The sequence below is a fragment of the Coregonus clupeaformis genome, chromosome 13, assembly GCF_020615455.1.
Source record: "Coregonus clupeaformis isolate EN_2021a chromosome 13, ASM2061545v1, whole genome shotgun sequence".
Classification (NCBI taxonomy): domain Eukaryota; kingdom Metazoa; phylum Chordata; class Actinopteri; order Salmoniformes; family Salmonidae; genus Coregonus; species Coregonus clupeaformis.
Genome location: NC_059204.1, coordinates 41028472 through 41044338, shown reverse-complemented (window position 1 = coordinate 41044338; position 15867 = coordinate 41028472). Strand labels below are relative to the sequence as shown.

The following is a 15867-nucleotide window of genomic DNA, read 5'->3' as shown; positions in this document are numbered from 1 at the left end:
GACCAAACGAAGGAACTGATCATCCCAGTGCTGGTAATGAAAGGCTGTCACCTATCTCATCCCATCATAGGTTTCAATGTTATTGAGCACATCCTGACAATGACCGAAAAGACTAAACGGTACAGTACAGTGAAAAAGCTTTCCCAAGCCTCAAAAGAAATAAGGTGAGGGCTTTTATACAGGCTGTTAGCGCAGAACAGACAGATGAATACGCAGTGAAGACCAAGAAAGAGAAGGTTGCTGTACCAAAACACAGTAGCATTCAGATTGAGTGCCGGGTAGCTTCCCAGCCTTTCAAAGATGACATGACAATGCTTTTCCAGCCAGACCTGAACCCGCAGTGGCCAGATGAACTTGAGTTCTTTGACACACTAGTCAGAGTTAAGAAAGGTGTTTTTCCAGTTGTCATGCTTGATGTCTCTAACCCCACTGACCACGACATTGCCCTGCTAGGGACGCACCATAATCGGTACAGTACAAACCATTATGACTGTGTTACCTGCCCAAGTCTTTGAAAAAAGCTGTCACCCCAGCCACAGTGAATCACACTAGTGTTCAAACTCCATGTACTGCTACTGAACAGTGGGATCCACCAGTAGGTTTAAGTCACCTAACCGAAGAACAGAGAGAGGTTGTTAGGAAAATGCTTAGAGAAGAGTGTCACTCCTTCTCCAGATCAGACAATGACATTGGCTGCATTGAACGATTGAAAATGACTATTTCTCTAAAGGACTCTGAACCAGTCAAGCGCACATACATGTCAGTGCCCAGGCCACTGTATCAGGAGATGAAGGGTTACCTTCATGACCTCATAGCCCAGGGTTGGGTTAGGAAGTCAAACTCTTCATATTCTTCACCTGTCGTGTGCGTTAGGAAGAAGGGACGGGACCCTCCGGTTGTGTATAGATTACAGAGACCTGAACAGAAAGACACATCCCGACCGCCAGCCCATCCCTCGGGTCCAGGACATCATGGACAGTTTAGGTGGTAATTCCTGGTTCTCCCTTTTAGATCAGGGAAAAGCATATCACCAAGGGTTCATCTCTGAAGAAAGCAGATCACTGACAGCATTTGTGACCCCATGGGGACTCTATGAGTGGATACGTATGCCATTCGGCCTCATGAACGCTCCTGCAGCTTTTCAGCGTTGTATGGAGGAATGTTTGGAAGGGCTCCGGGACAACATCTGCATTCCTTATCTGGACGACACGCTAGTTTTCAGTAAAACTTTCGACAGCCATGTGAATGATGTGCAAAAGGTTTTGCAGCGTCTCAGAGAGTATGGCATCAAACTCAAGCCAAGTAAGTGTGATCTCTTTAAACCCCAGGTCCGTTATTTGGGCAGAATAGTGTCTGCAGACGGCAGCAAAGTTGACCCAGCCGATTTTGAAGCAGTAAGAGCATTGAAAGAGATCAGACCACAGACTGTGGGCCAGCTCAGAAAAATGCTTGGTTTACTCACTTACTACAGACAGTACATCAAAGACTTTTCTAGGAGGGCCAGCTGTCTGTATGACCTCCTGAAAGCAGATTCAGAGAAATTACCTGACCACCCACGGAAAGCAAAAACAAAGAAAGTAAGTCATGTGGTGCCCTCAAACAAGCCAATCCTGTGGACTGACCAGCATCAACAGGCACTTGAACAGCTGATTGAGTGTCTGCTTCACCCACCAGTCTTAGGTTTCCCTGACTTCACTCAGCCATTTGTTGTACACACTGATGCGTCACACCAAGGCTTGGGAGCAGTTCTTTATCAAGAGCAAGATGGGAAGCTTAGGGTCATTGCTTATGGCTCTCGAACCTTAACAGCAGCTGAGAAGAACTATCACTACCACTCTGGCAAGCTAGAATTTCTAGCTCTAAAATGGGCAATCACTGATAAGTTCCATGATTATTTGTACTATGCTCCGACCTTCACTGTATACAGTGATAACAACCCGCTGAGCTACATTCTGTCTACTGCAAAACTGAACGCAACCACTTCCAGGTGGGTTGCAGAATTAGCTGATTTCCACTTTACAATAAAGTACAGGCCAGGCAGAGAGAACGGTGATGCAGATGCTTTGTCGAGGATGCCACTGGATGTAGAGTCACTGATGAGAGAGTGTTCTGAGGAGCTTCCACCAGACACCATTGCCGCCACTATACAAGCAGTAGAGGTACAGAAAGAGCCTTTTGTGCCTTGGTCAATTTCAGCTGCATCTATGTCAGTATCAGCTGAAGGTGAGACAACTACAGCAACAATCAGCTCGATCCCAAAAGAGGGGATAAGAGAGGCACAAGAGTCTGATCCGGTCATCCGTCCTGTGCTCGATTTCAAGCTGTCTGGTTCCAAACCGCCAGTTAAAGAGCAAAAGGAATTCAGTCCAAAGACAAAATGCCTATTCAGAGAATGGGACAAATTGACAATCGACAGTGATGGTATTCTTTACAGAATCACTACAGCCCGCAAGCAGTTAGTTCTACCAGAGCAGTACAAAGGTAAAGTGATGGAAGAGTTGCACAATAACATGGGACACCAAGGTACTGACCGCACTGTATCACTAGTACGTGACCGCTTCTTCTGGCCTTATATGCAATCTGACATTGAGCACTATGTGACTAAAACTTGTAGCTGTGTCAAGCAGAAAAAGCCAGGCCATGAAACAAGAGCTCCTCTGACAAACATTGTGACAACACAGCCATTTGAACTGGTATGTATAGATTTCCTCCATCTCGACAGATGCAAAGGGGGATATGAGTACATCCTCGTGATTGTTGATCATTTTACACGTTACACTCAAGCCTACGCCACCACATCAAAGTCAGGAAAAACTGCTGCAAATCTCATCTTCAATGACTTTGCCCTGAAGTTTGGGTTCCCCTCCCGCATCCACCATGACCAAGGGGGAGAATTCGAAAATCAGTTGTTCCATCAGTTAAAGAAACTCAGTGGCATGGCGGGGTCCAGAACAACACCCTACCACCCGATGGGGAACGGTCAAGTGGAACGAATGAACAGAACATTGTTGCAAATGCTAAAGACACTAACTGAGACACAAAAGTCAAACTGGAAGGAGTCTCTAAACAAACTGGTTTATGCCTATAACTGCACCCGTTGCGAAGTGACTGGCTATTCACCATTTTATCTTCTGTTTGGGAGATCACCCAGGCTTCCAGTTGATATGTTCTTTGGATTGTGCACAGAGGCAGGTTCCAGTAACCAGCGAGACTACGTGGAGAACTGGAAACGAGGAATGGAAGAAGCATACGCCATTGCAAAAGAAAATGCTCAGAAAGCTGCTGAAAGAAGTAAGAAGTACTATGACACTAAAGTTAGGAGTTCAGTGCTACAGCCTGGCGAGCGAGTTCTGATTAAAAACCTGACACCAAGAGGAGGACCAGGCAAACTCCGTAACTATTGGGAAGATCAAATTCACACAGTAGTGAGACAAATGGGTTCAGACCTGCCGATTTATGAGTTGAGACCAGAAAAGGGTAGGGGACGCTCCAGGGTCCTGCACAGAAACCTGCTCATGTCCTGTGACTACTTACCTTTTGAGAGACAACCAGAAATGACTAAAGATGACAAAAGTAAGAAAAAGAGACATCAGCCTGGATCACAGCCTCTAGATTCTGATGAAGACAGCGGGGATGAATATGACCTTCATCATGAGCCGCTACAGGTCCCCACATTTCCTACAGTGCCTGAGAGGTATGCTGAACCAGCGAGAGAGTCGGAAAACAGGCCCCCACCAGTGAAACAAACAGTTGCGGTGCCAGTTCCTGATATGCTACCAGCACAGCCGCTTGTTGAAAATCAGCTGGAGGAGAAAACAACAGTTAAAGAACTGCCTGCTGAGGAGATGAACTTGCCTGCTGAAAATGTGCTGGATGATCGTCCACTAAGTGCCTTTCCTTCATTAACTGCTGCTGCTGAACCGGAGGAACCAGCTTACCAGCTGCCACAAAGAGAGAGACACCCTCCAAGACGTATCACCTATGATCAGCTTGGTATCCCTTCCTGCTACAGTATCCAGCCACAGCCACAGTTGTTCCCTGTCTACCCTGCACCAGGACTGGTTCCATGGCTGCCATCACTACAGGGATATTACCTTCAGCCACCCTACATGTATGGACTTCAGCAAACTTGAGGCCACAGACAGAGTTGACATGTTTGACCATGGACTACTGACTGATTTCACAGACTTTCACAAGACAATTAGCAGACTATGCATATAGATCATTAAAACTGATGGACTGTTGACAATAGTATGAGAAAAGACTGCTTATGGACTGTTTATACAGCTGGTCAACAGATATGGACTGTGAATATAATTTCTTGGTTCTATTTGAACTGTGAACTTTGACCTCTGCTCAAGGACTAGCTTACAGAAGAGGATTTTCTACGTCCAGTGCTTATAGACTGTTTAAGAAGATAATGTTGGTAATGTTGGGACAACATTTATTTTGTCGGGGAGAGTGTGACAGGTTAAAGGACATATTCATAGCCTGTTATACACTAAAAGTATTAGTAAGTTCATGGTATGTAAGGATCTTAAAATATCTAAGGTTAAAAAGAGAATGCATCCAGTACTAGTTCATAGAGATTGATAAAATGCATAAATGTGTTTAAAATCCGTCAAGAGTCAAAGGGTTAATATTGTAAGAGGAATGTGTAAATGTTATATTGACTACTTTATTTTGTGGTGCCTAATTTAAGGGTAAAAGTGTTCATCTGTGATCTACTAAATGCTCTTAATCTATGAGCCTGAGATCGATTGCTCTGGTCTCCACCCAACTTCCTGGGGGAATCGCGGTCTTTTTCTCATTACACTAAATTTGTCAGTGAGGAAACATAACTGCGTCACGTTCGTGATTATTTCTTCCCTTTTTCAGGTACGTTATTGATATGAAACGAGTTAATTTGAATGTAACAACTTGCTAACCTGTGAAGAGAGTTTAAGGTATGTGTTAGTAACATCTTGAGGAAGTTAGAGTTAAGTTGAAGAGAGTTATTAGGTGCGTGTGTGACTGTAATCTGCTTGGTTGCAGCGATAGCTTCGTACTGAGAGTAGCTGCCATTTTATGCTAATTGTGAATGAACATGTGCGTTGTTAATAATAATATTTGGGGTTATTTGTATAATGTGTTTCGAATACTTTGTTGACATGGTTGATAAATGTAGTTATGGGTTACTGAGCTAAAGCTACTTTGTGTTTGACAGTTATATTGAAACATTTGTATATGTTTTAGTGAATTACAGTTTATGCTGTTGTGACTTGAATAAGCTTTGTACCCTACAAATCTCTGGTTCCTGTAGATCTGTTGTTCTGTAAAATGTGGTATTTTTGTAAAATCATTACACTAAATTTGTCAGTGAGGAAACATAACTGCGTCACGTTCGTGATTATTTCTCCCCTTTTTCAGGGGTGTAACATTTGCATGTCTGTCACGTTTATTTCTAGGTTGGGAGTTCTGGGTGTCTATTTCTAGGTCGTTGATTGGTGTCGTGTGACTCCCAATCGGAGGTAACGAGTGTCAGCTGTCGGCTCGTTATCTCTGATTGGGAGCCATATTTAAACTGTTGTGTTTCACTGTTTGTTTGTGGGTTTTTGTTCCATGTTTCTGTCAGTGTTACAGAGGACTTCACTATCGTCATTTGTTGTTTTTTCGTGGTTGCTTTATTAAATAAAGTCATTATGTTCACTCCACGCGCTGCGTATTGGTCCGCTTCTTCAGACGATCGTGACACCTTTACTCAGTACTTTGTTGAAGCAACTTTGGCAGCGATTACAGCCTTGAGTCTTCTTGGGTTTGACACTACAAACTTGGCACATCTGTATTTGGGGAGTTTCTCCCATTCACTCAAGGACATTCAGAGACTTGTCCCGAAGCCACTCCTGCGTTGTCTTGGCTGTGTGCTTAGGGTTGTTGTCCTGTTGGAAGGTGAACTTTCGCCCCAGTCTGAGGTCCTGAGCGCTCTGGAGCAGGTTTTCATCAAGGATCTCTCTGTACTTTGCGCTGTTCATCTTTCCCTCGATCCTGACTATTCTCCCAGTCCCTGCCGCTGAAAAACATCCCCACAGCATGATGCTGCCACCACCATGCTTCACCGTAGGGATGGTGCCAGGTTTCCTCCAGACATAATGCTTGGCATTCAGGCCAATGAGTTCAATTTTGGTTTCATCAGACCAGAGAATCTTGTAGGTGCCTTTTGGCAAACTCCAAGCAGGGTGTCATGTGCCTTTTCCTGAGGACTGGCTTCCGTTTGGCCACACTACCATAAAGGCCTGATTGGTGGAGTGCTGCAGAGATGGTTTTCCTTCTGGAAGGTTCTCCCATCTCCACAGAGGAACGCTGGAGCTCTGTCAGAGTGACCATTGGGTCCTTGGTCAACTCCCTGACCAAGGCCCTTCTCCCCCGATTGCTCAGTTTGGCTGGGGCGGCCAGCTCCCGGAAGAGTCTTGGTGGTTCCAAACTTCTTCCATGTAAGAATGATGGAGGCCACTGTGTTCTTGGGGACCTTCAATGCTGCAGAAATGTTTTGGGTACCCTTCCTCAAGTCTGTGCCTCAACACAATCCTGTCTCTGAGCTCTACGTACAATTCCTTCGACATCATGGCTTGGTTTTTGGTCTGACATGCACTGTCAACTGTGGGACCTTATATAGACAGGTGTGTGCCTTTCCAAATCATGTCCAATCAAATGAATTTACCACAGGTGGACTCCAATCAAGTTGTAGAAACATCTCAAGGATGATCAATGGAAACAGGATGCACCTGAGCTCAATTTCGAGTCTCATAGTAAATGATCTGAATACTTATGTAAATAAGGTATTTCCATTTATTTACAATTGCAAACATTTCTAAAAACCTGTTTTCGCTTTGTCATTATGGGGTATTGTGTGTAGATTGATGATGAAAAACATTAATTTAATCAATTTTAGAATAAACAAAATGTGGAAAAAGTCAAGGGGTCTGAATACTTTCCGAATGCACATATATATAGTTGATAAATGTGTTATCCCACTTAGGATACAAGTAGGATAAATTATTCCCAATTCAGATAGCAGAGTTAGTGCTTCAGATACAGCTCCAATCTAACCTCTCCAACCCTGGCTCCAGAGTTGCCTAACATCTGTTCATGCCCTCTACTACACAAGTCTCACAGAGCCGCGGATTGGGGGCGCCCCACAGGAGAGCTCCGCTGAGCTTGTCTGATGATACACAATAATCCCTGTATTGATACAGTGCAGGCGGCTAGGCAGTCCCCTGCCATCTGTCTGCAGAACTTGGAACAACCACTTCATAGGGGGAAGAGGAGTCATGGGTGGATGGGAGAGAGAAGGGGAACAGACACAGTAGCCTGGCAGAGTGGTGTTGCACTTGATATGGAAACCCTGCTGGCTGATCACCTCATGGAAATGTGAGGGTCGCTCACTGTGACCTGCAGCTGGAATGGGATGCCAACTACCACACAATGTCCATGATGGTGGGTAGGGTAGAGGCCTACCTGGGGCTGTAGAAGTTAAGTAATTGGACAGACCTCCTCCATTGACCACATCCATTGTGTTGGAGGCTGTATTGACCACAACCATCATGTCTGACAGTCTAACACAGCCATCATATCCACAATGAGATTTCATTTAACTTTCCTGGCATTGTTTGACACTTAAAAGCTTTGAGGAAAAATCCCCTGCCACCATGAATGTCATTACACAGGCAATTAAAATGTTGAAACAGAAACACTGAGACCAAGATACTGATTAGATGTGGCCATCTAGACCAGTAGCTAGAAGACATAACACATAAGCATTCCAAATGTGGCTGTGCAATACTCTTATTATGTGTCAGGCCGAATGTAGATTTGAATTACAATACAGGAAATGATTTTAGAGGATAAATCAATTGCTGTGTGAAATGTGAATCTTTTATAGGTCATTGTGACCACTGGCCTTTGTATTCTACGTCTCAGGGAATTTAAAGAATGAAATGAGAGGAGAGCAGAGAATGGGTGTCCATCAAAGCCGATATAAGCAATCATTCCACATCAGCTATTCCCACTTGCCGCATCTGTTAGAAGAAAATATAGACTCAAAAAATGGACATTGTGCAGCTGAAGAGGTCAACTCATTTCACCACCTCCTAAATAAGAAATGTGAATTTATGAAGCTTGTGGTTTTACTGTTGATCTATGCATAAGATATAACTAGCCCCATTATTATGTTTGTTAGGCGACTACATTTAGAAACAGTTATAATCGGTAGTATTGAGACTGCCCTGTATTGCATATACTTTAATGTGCAATCGTCAAAGAGTAAAATATAGCATAATTTAATATTAGTATTTTATCAGTGCTAAAGTGGTAGAAAATATTGACAATTGGCAAATGCAATCTCCCCATATTAAAACATATCAGCCAATTAAAAAATATCAATGGGCGAATTAACCAGAATGTCACTGGAGATTGTATTGTATTGTGTCCACTGTGTAATACGTCCGCTCAAACCATGAATCACACATTACACTTGAGTGAATGAGAAAATTACAAATGGGATTATCCACCAAAAATATCGGGTCACTTCAGCCAGATTCTCCAACCAGGCAATCCGCCAGGGAACAAATGATTGATTAAGTATCATATTTCGAACAGTGCCCGGGAGCCACTCATACTCATAAACGTAGGTTGGAGAATTGGCTGCTCTTTATATGAGACAAGTGAGCAGTTTTTCCTAAAACATTTAGACAGTTTTAAAGCTCTGTGGATGGCTCAGAGAGCAGGAGGTTATCAGGGGCTGGTTGTGAATAGCAGTTGAAGTGACTGTCCAGTCAGGGAGGGTAGTCTCAATCTGAAACCTCCTCCCAGCTACCAGCAGGACACCTGTTTACCTGGACGCTCCATCAGTCCTCTGCCCTGAGGCCATTCTCACTTTCATTAACTCCACACCTGTCCTTAAACAATTTTGTGCCTTTGTGCACCTCCATTACAAGTGAGACTCATTCTGAGTAGACAACAAACACTTCTTTAGCGCGTAAACTTAACGTCGCAGCAGACACATACTGCAGTGTTTGCTGAATGGTTCCCAATGGCCTTGGCCTTGTTTCAACTGAACCTCCATTAGAAAACACATGAGAAGATAGTCTGTCAACCCTTTCAAGAACAACAGCTTCTTACTGTGACTTTTCTTGGCAATGAAAGGCCTTTGTTTAACAAGTCAGTCAGTCATAGAGCTGAGGTGATGGCCCCTCCTTCATGAGAGGAAGATGGGACTTTGAGAATGGAGAATCCATATGTGGCCGAGGGGACTGTGCCAGAGAAATATACCATATAATTTCCACATGGCTGTAAGAATGTGAAGTCCTCTTCTTTTCTTGCAACGCAAATCAAACCAAATCATAGTGGCTAGCCAGTGTATTTCTCCACTGTGCTCCACTGCATGCCCTGCTGCATGCCCTGCCCTACTCTGCTCTGAAACACTAATTAGCTGCCAAACAGAGGCCTGCTCTTGCTTCTGGGGGAGGCACTTTGGGTTGCCATGACACAGCCCTCATGGCAGGCTGAGAGGTGAAGCGGTGGGTCTCCATGAACGAGGAGAGAGGAGGGGGAATAATGTGCCGCACGCTCTTATCTTGGAATGTGGGGTAAACTGATTCGAATAAACATATGCTGGCTGACCTCTTTACATGAGAGGCACTAGGTAGTGAGATGAGATTCATGTTTTTCAATGACTCCATTTCTCCAATTAGTCATGCTTCCAGAACTGTTAGTTACAGTATGAAGAGCTAGTGGCCAGGTGTCATGCACCAGATCAGCTATGGTGAAACCTGTCAAATATCTAAGCTGTATGATTTACACACAGATACATTTCTAGGTGTGTTAGTGACTGATGTTTGTGTGTGTCTGTGCGTTAAAGTTGCATATGTCTTTGCCAATTCTTCTGCACAATTTGAAGGCAAAGTGTTATACTACCAGCCTACAATAATACTGTATATGTCAGGAGACCATACAATACTTCATTTTCTTGGTGTTTCTTGAGTTTCAGCTGCCATTTGAACGTTTTAGGCATAGATTAGGAAATGTTTTCTCCAACTGGAGGTTTGACCGTTTTCATTATTTACCTCGACATTGCTTTGGAGGGCTGAACACAACTTTTCTGTTACTATCATTTCCCCTAAGCCTGAATGGGCTGCCATTCCTTTCTAGTCTACCAACTCAAATTGGCAGAGCTCATGTTTCATTCTGCTCAATCACAGAGGAAGCAGGATCGCACCCTTCCTAAGTCTCCATAGCGATTTTGCAGGATCAGCTGTGCTTTGCACCTGATATGTCTGCCCCACAAAAAGTGTTGACAAAGCCAGACACCTTGCCAAAGTTAGCAAGAGCTCAATAAGCAATAATGTCTTAAAACTTGGCCGGCTTAAACTTTCTGCAAGGCACGTTCAATATCCCGACGCGAGAGATGCAACTGCAACACTTCCTTTTATCACTCCGTCCCCGGAGGTGAACGGCCTCACTTTCTTCAACTTAATTCCTTTCCAAGTTTGCTGGCGCTAATCTGTAATTAATTAGGTGGTTTTGCAGTGGCCAAGGTAATTACAGGTCAATCCTGTGATCCAAGAACAGTTTTAAACCCAAATGAATCACTGTCCAAGACCCAACAGAGCCAACATGGGCACCAAGCTGCTTTTTACACTTCCCTGTGTGAACCACAACTTCTCAAAGAGGAACTTTTTATACCCTCCCCTGGCACTTACTGAATGTATCTGATGATGTGAACAAAAGCAGCTCCACAAATGCGTAAGCTGCCACTGCTGAACACTTGTTTTGATGTAGCTTCATAATTTAAACAACAGCACTCCAAACTGTCGGAATGGTTCAGTTACTCGTTAAGTGCATTTCGGGGTTAAGGAGATAGGGGAAGTCACTCAACGAATACGGTTAAGGAGATAGGGGAAGACACTCACCGAATACAGTGCGGGCGGGAACTGACTCTCTGTTTAGCCAGAAGGAGACCTGAGACAGGATGACAGTCATGATGCACGGGAGGTAGGTTTGAATCACAAAATAGCCAATTTTCCTTTTCAAATGGAAATACGTTGTCATCACTACATATTCTCCTGAAGGGGGGGGAAGAGAGGGAGAGACAGAGAGAGAGAGGGAGAGACAGAGAGAGAGAGAAATGCAGAGGACATGAATTATTAATACAGCTCATGTTCAGTCCAGATAAACACAAGCACCCTGCTGAAATATTCAGAACCATATTTATGAAAGTAAATACAGTGGCATGCATGCTAGCACAGCACTGGGAACATTTTAATACAGTGGCTTTCATGCTAGCACAGCACTGGGAACATTTTAATACAGTGGCTTGCATGCTAGCACAGCACTGGGATCCTGTGGGAAGCCGAGTGTCTGTTTGTGAGAGTAGACGTTAACTGATTGCTTGTGTACCACAGTGTCAGGTTGTTAATAGCCTCGTCAAAAACCAGGCTTCCCTAAACGTGAAGCCTGGGGAAGTCTATGGTAAAAAAATAGCAAAATAGGGGTGGGAACCTCATCAAAATATGTCAATGTATGCCGATTTTGTGTATAGAGCACACTTCTGGAAAAACAGAATTCAGTTTTCCTCCAGGTATTCTGCCATTTTCTGGAACGTTACAAACTAGCATAGGTAACAACTCTCTGCAAAATGTATCTTACCCGGTCTGAAAACATTTATGAACATAACACGCAGCACCAACGGCCATGTGGGGGGAGGGTTCTTGAAATGCAACATCCAATCAAAATCTTGACGCTGGGAGCCAGCATACCATTCAAACCATTTTGGCTAATACAAAATTCTCCAGACCTCCAACTGAACGACGTGATTTTTGAGGTATGGCTATGCGAGACTAGGTTGTTAAAGGCAAAGATTGGTTTTCCCGCCACTGTTGGTCCGGATTAGACCTGTTGACCTTGGCAGCAGTAATACGCCGTCAAAAAGAGCTAGTGTGTGTATGAAAGGGCTGAGAGTAGCACACCTACTGTACCTGTGTGGGTTCAGCTCCTTAGGAAGAGAAATATGTGATACAGTATGACAGGCTATTAGAATATGTCATTTACATTTTAGTCATTTAGCAGACGCTCTTATCCAGAGCGACTTACAGTTAGTGAGTGCATACATTTTCATACTGGCCCCCCGTAGGGAACGGACCCACAACCCTGGCGTTGCAAACGCCATGCTCTACCAACTGAGCTACACGGGGCCCCGGGTCATCTCACGACTACTGTGTTTTAAAAACATTGCCTTGATCCACAGCCACCAATGTGCTGAGAACCTTTCCTGGATGACAGACACACTCCTGGATGACATACACACTCCTGGATGACAGACACACTCCTACATGCTGAGTAGATGTGAGGAAAGGACACTATGTTCGACATAAACAGGAAAATTAAAAAGTGCTAAAACAACCAATATTCCCTATCCTCAAGCCTGTATGTCCAGTATGTACAGCAAATACTGAGAAAACCCTGTGGTATAAGATTCATTGTGGTCTCTCAGATTGATCTCACATTCAGTTGTTGAGGGCAGTGATGTGAGTCAGTAATGTGAGTCAGTGATGTGTCAGTAATGTGAGTCAGTATGAGGCGTCTCTGTGGTGTCACAGTGAATGTACACAAAGGACTGTTCTACCACAACTTACTCTATAGGAGCTGTGTACAGGGTACAACCCTCCTAAGTCCCTATTTACCTCACCCTGCCTGCCTCTATCACTGCAGCCATGAAACCAGACAGACATTGACAGTAGTAAAACAAAGGGCCCTAATGCATCACAGTGACTAAATAGAGGTTTGACACTATCTGTCTCTCACAGGGACCTGCCTTTTGGAGAGCAGGCCACTTAAATGACTTCCCTGATTTGAATAGCTGTCTGTGCCTGGTAAAAACAGGTTGACACTCCCCTAAGAGGAGAAAGACAAAACTGTACAAATTGTGGGTGTTGTAGATAAAGGGATTTTGCAGCAGCTATGGCAATCAGAATTTAAGATCAAATGAATGGCTGATCAACAGTGCTGGCTGACAGAATTTCCTATAATTTAGTGCCAATTCAAATGGACTCCAGACCAGAGCTCAATCAGAGGAAAAGTAGTTCTCCCTCCTGCTCCAAGGCTCCTTATCTTTCTACTACTGCGGAATAGTTATCTTACTGCTGAACAAGTTGAACATTTTCGCTCTTGGCTACCATTTAAAATACTTGCTAAAACTGTGCAGATCAATGTGTGTTTCAGTCTGAAACCAGGGTGCCTGGTTAAATACCATGTAAAAGATCAGTCTTCTTCATCTACCCTGAATTTTCACATATTCCATTTTGTTCACAGACGGAGTGTTGGATAACAGGAGAGTTTGCCCTGTGTAGCTCAGTTGGTAGAGCATGGCGCTTGCAATGCCAGGGTTGTGGGTTCGATTCCCACAGGGGGCCAGTATGAAAAAATGTATGCACTCACTAACTGTAAGTCGCTCTGGATAAGAGTCTGCTAAATGACTAAAATGTAAATGTCAGTCTCTCTCCACCAGCCTATAAGAAAGCCACTGCATTCAGTGATCAGTGGGCACCTCCTTCCCCCAAACTCAGCAAGTCTTCCTTTCAGTGGTGAGACCGCACTGACCCCAATAACACTAGCAGAGACCAATCGATGAGGCAGCCACTTGCAGAGCAGCTCAGATAAATGACTTAACAAAAAGACACAAATGGAATCTGTAAGTATATGCCAACGGTGTACAAAAGACAATGGAAAAGGGAGAGAAATGAATTCATCCAAATTGTCTTTCAGGAGCTGAAAAGAAAGACTTCTTGAGAAATTCAAAGCAGATGTTGCATTAGTTATAACCTTTGTTCTGATGTTGTCTCAGTGTTAATGCCTTGATCATATGGCATAATAGAACCTGTGCTGGAACTGCATTTTACTATGAAAGTGGCAGATAGGTTGTATGGGTACCTGTGCTGGAACTCATGGATTCTTTCCCAATATCGTGGCCCAGTAGGTCATACTGGTTTAGCCTTGAACCATCCTTTGCTACGACTACAGATTCCTCATCTTCTTTGGTCCAGATATAGACAACCTCATTGTTGGTATACGCATCTGAGAGACAGAGAGAGAGAGAGAGAGAGAGAGAGAGAGAGAGAGAGAGAGAGAGAGAGAGAGAGAGAGAGAGAGAGAGAGAGAGAGAGAGAGAGAGAGTAGGGAGGGGAAGGGGGTGCAGATGGACACACACACAGGTAGAGGCAGAGACAAAGAATGAGAGTACTAAATGGCAGTTTCCATTGAGTGAATAACACCAGGCACTCTTTTCCATAATTCAGCAGTGCTACCATTGGCTGATTCGGATGATGGCAACAAACAAAGGTTATAAGAAGGAGGGGCATTGATCTGAATAAATGCATATCAATGAAGTATAATTGAATGAGAGTTTAATAAAAGCAGGCGGTGTTTTGATTAGTTTATAAATGTGGCATCTTGAACTCAAGGTACAAAGAATAATGTCATAAATAGGCCTTAAAATCCACAAGGTCAAACTTAGGACAAGGAGCTTAAAAAGCATTAAAGAAACACACACACACACACAAACATTACAGTAGAAGAAGAGACCCCCAGCTGAGCCCAAGAATGTCATTCACACATCAGCCTGAGGTTTGCTAATTAAATATTGATAGCCACAGAGAAGTTATAGTTTTATTCTCATGGGAGACCATTAACTAAAATAGTTAATTCATCTACTTTAATGTGCCTTCATCAATTACAATTGTAATTAGTAATGAAAGGTATTATTCTGTCCTCATGTGTGTGTTCTATGGCTCCATCTGTTTGTAAAGGAGCTACTCAGTGTGGTCAGATTCCCAGCTCCGCTCAGCAGCGAAGGACAACTATGTCAAACACTTTCACTGCACAATAAAGAGCCCAGCCTGCTATTCAAGGCTTTGAAATATTTCACTACACTCATATTCAAGTCAATTCAGAAAGTAGGAGAGAGAGAGAGGATGTCAATTCTCTCTGGATGCACAGTACATGCAGAATTTCATTGTCACGGTTTCGGCCGAGGCGGCTCCTTCTCCTTGTTCGGGCAGGCTTCGGCGGTCGTCGTCTCCGGAGTACTAGCTGCCACCGTTCGATGTTTCATGTTTGATTGGTTTTGTCTGTTTGTTACACCTGTTGATTGTTAGTGTTCATTAGGCACCCTATTTAGTTCTCTTGTGTTTGGTCAGGTGTTGTGTGTAATTGTTCTATTGTCACCTGTTGTTGTTTGGTCCTCTGTTTTGTGCTCTCTTTATTTCGTGTTGTTTAAGAGAGTCCTGCACGTTATGCGTCCTTACTTTGGACAGTCTAGTGTGCGTTTGTTCGCCTGTGGCCTGTTGCCGTGTTTGGCGTGTACTACGGACTTCACTAAAGACATCTGATTTTTGAATCTCTGTGTCCTGCGTGTGATTCCACGTTCCCACTACACTCAACCCTGACATTCATGGCTGCATAATGTCAAGAATACAAGTCTCCATAATCAGTTGTAAGGATAATGCAGCAGACCTAAATATTGCTGCTCAATAAAATCCTAAAGGAAACAACATGACTAGGGCGGTACATATTATTGACACCATGATAGGAAACTATAGAAATTGAAACGAGCAAAACTGCATGTAAATGTTGTAGTTACATCTGCATAGCAACCTGTCTGGCTCTGAGATCCGCTTTATGCACAATGTAGCATCATATATCTTCAGCCAAATTCGTTTTTTATCTGGACTGACACAACAAACCTGGGGTCTCTTTAGCTGATGTTCAGAATGTGAAAACATGAGAGGTACAGAGCTCGTAGGGAGGGAGAATAAAAGGCATGTAAACTGAACAGAA

General features: G+C 43.7%; 1 protein-coding gene across 1 annotated transcript in view; it reads right to left on the bottom strand.

Moving 5' to 3' along the window:
• LOC121580224 (gamma-aminobutyric acid receptor subunit alpha-3-like) overlaps nucleotides 1-15867 on the bottom strand; it is a 138143-nt gene that overhangs the window by 17059 nt on the left and 105217 nt on the right. The window contains exons 7-8 of the mRNA XM_045224586.1: nucleotides 13963-14106; nucleotides 10947-11099 (exon numbers count right to left, since the gene is read on the bottom strand). Coding sequence (XP_045080521.1) covers nucleotides 10947-11099; nucleotides 13963-14106 — 297 coding nt within the window. The remainder of the gene's footprint in view (nucleotides 1-10946; nucleotides 11100-13962; nucleotides 14107-15867) is intronic.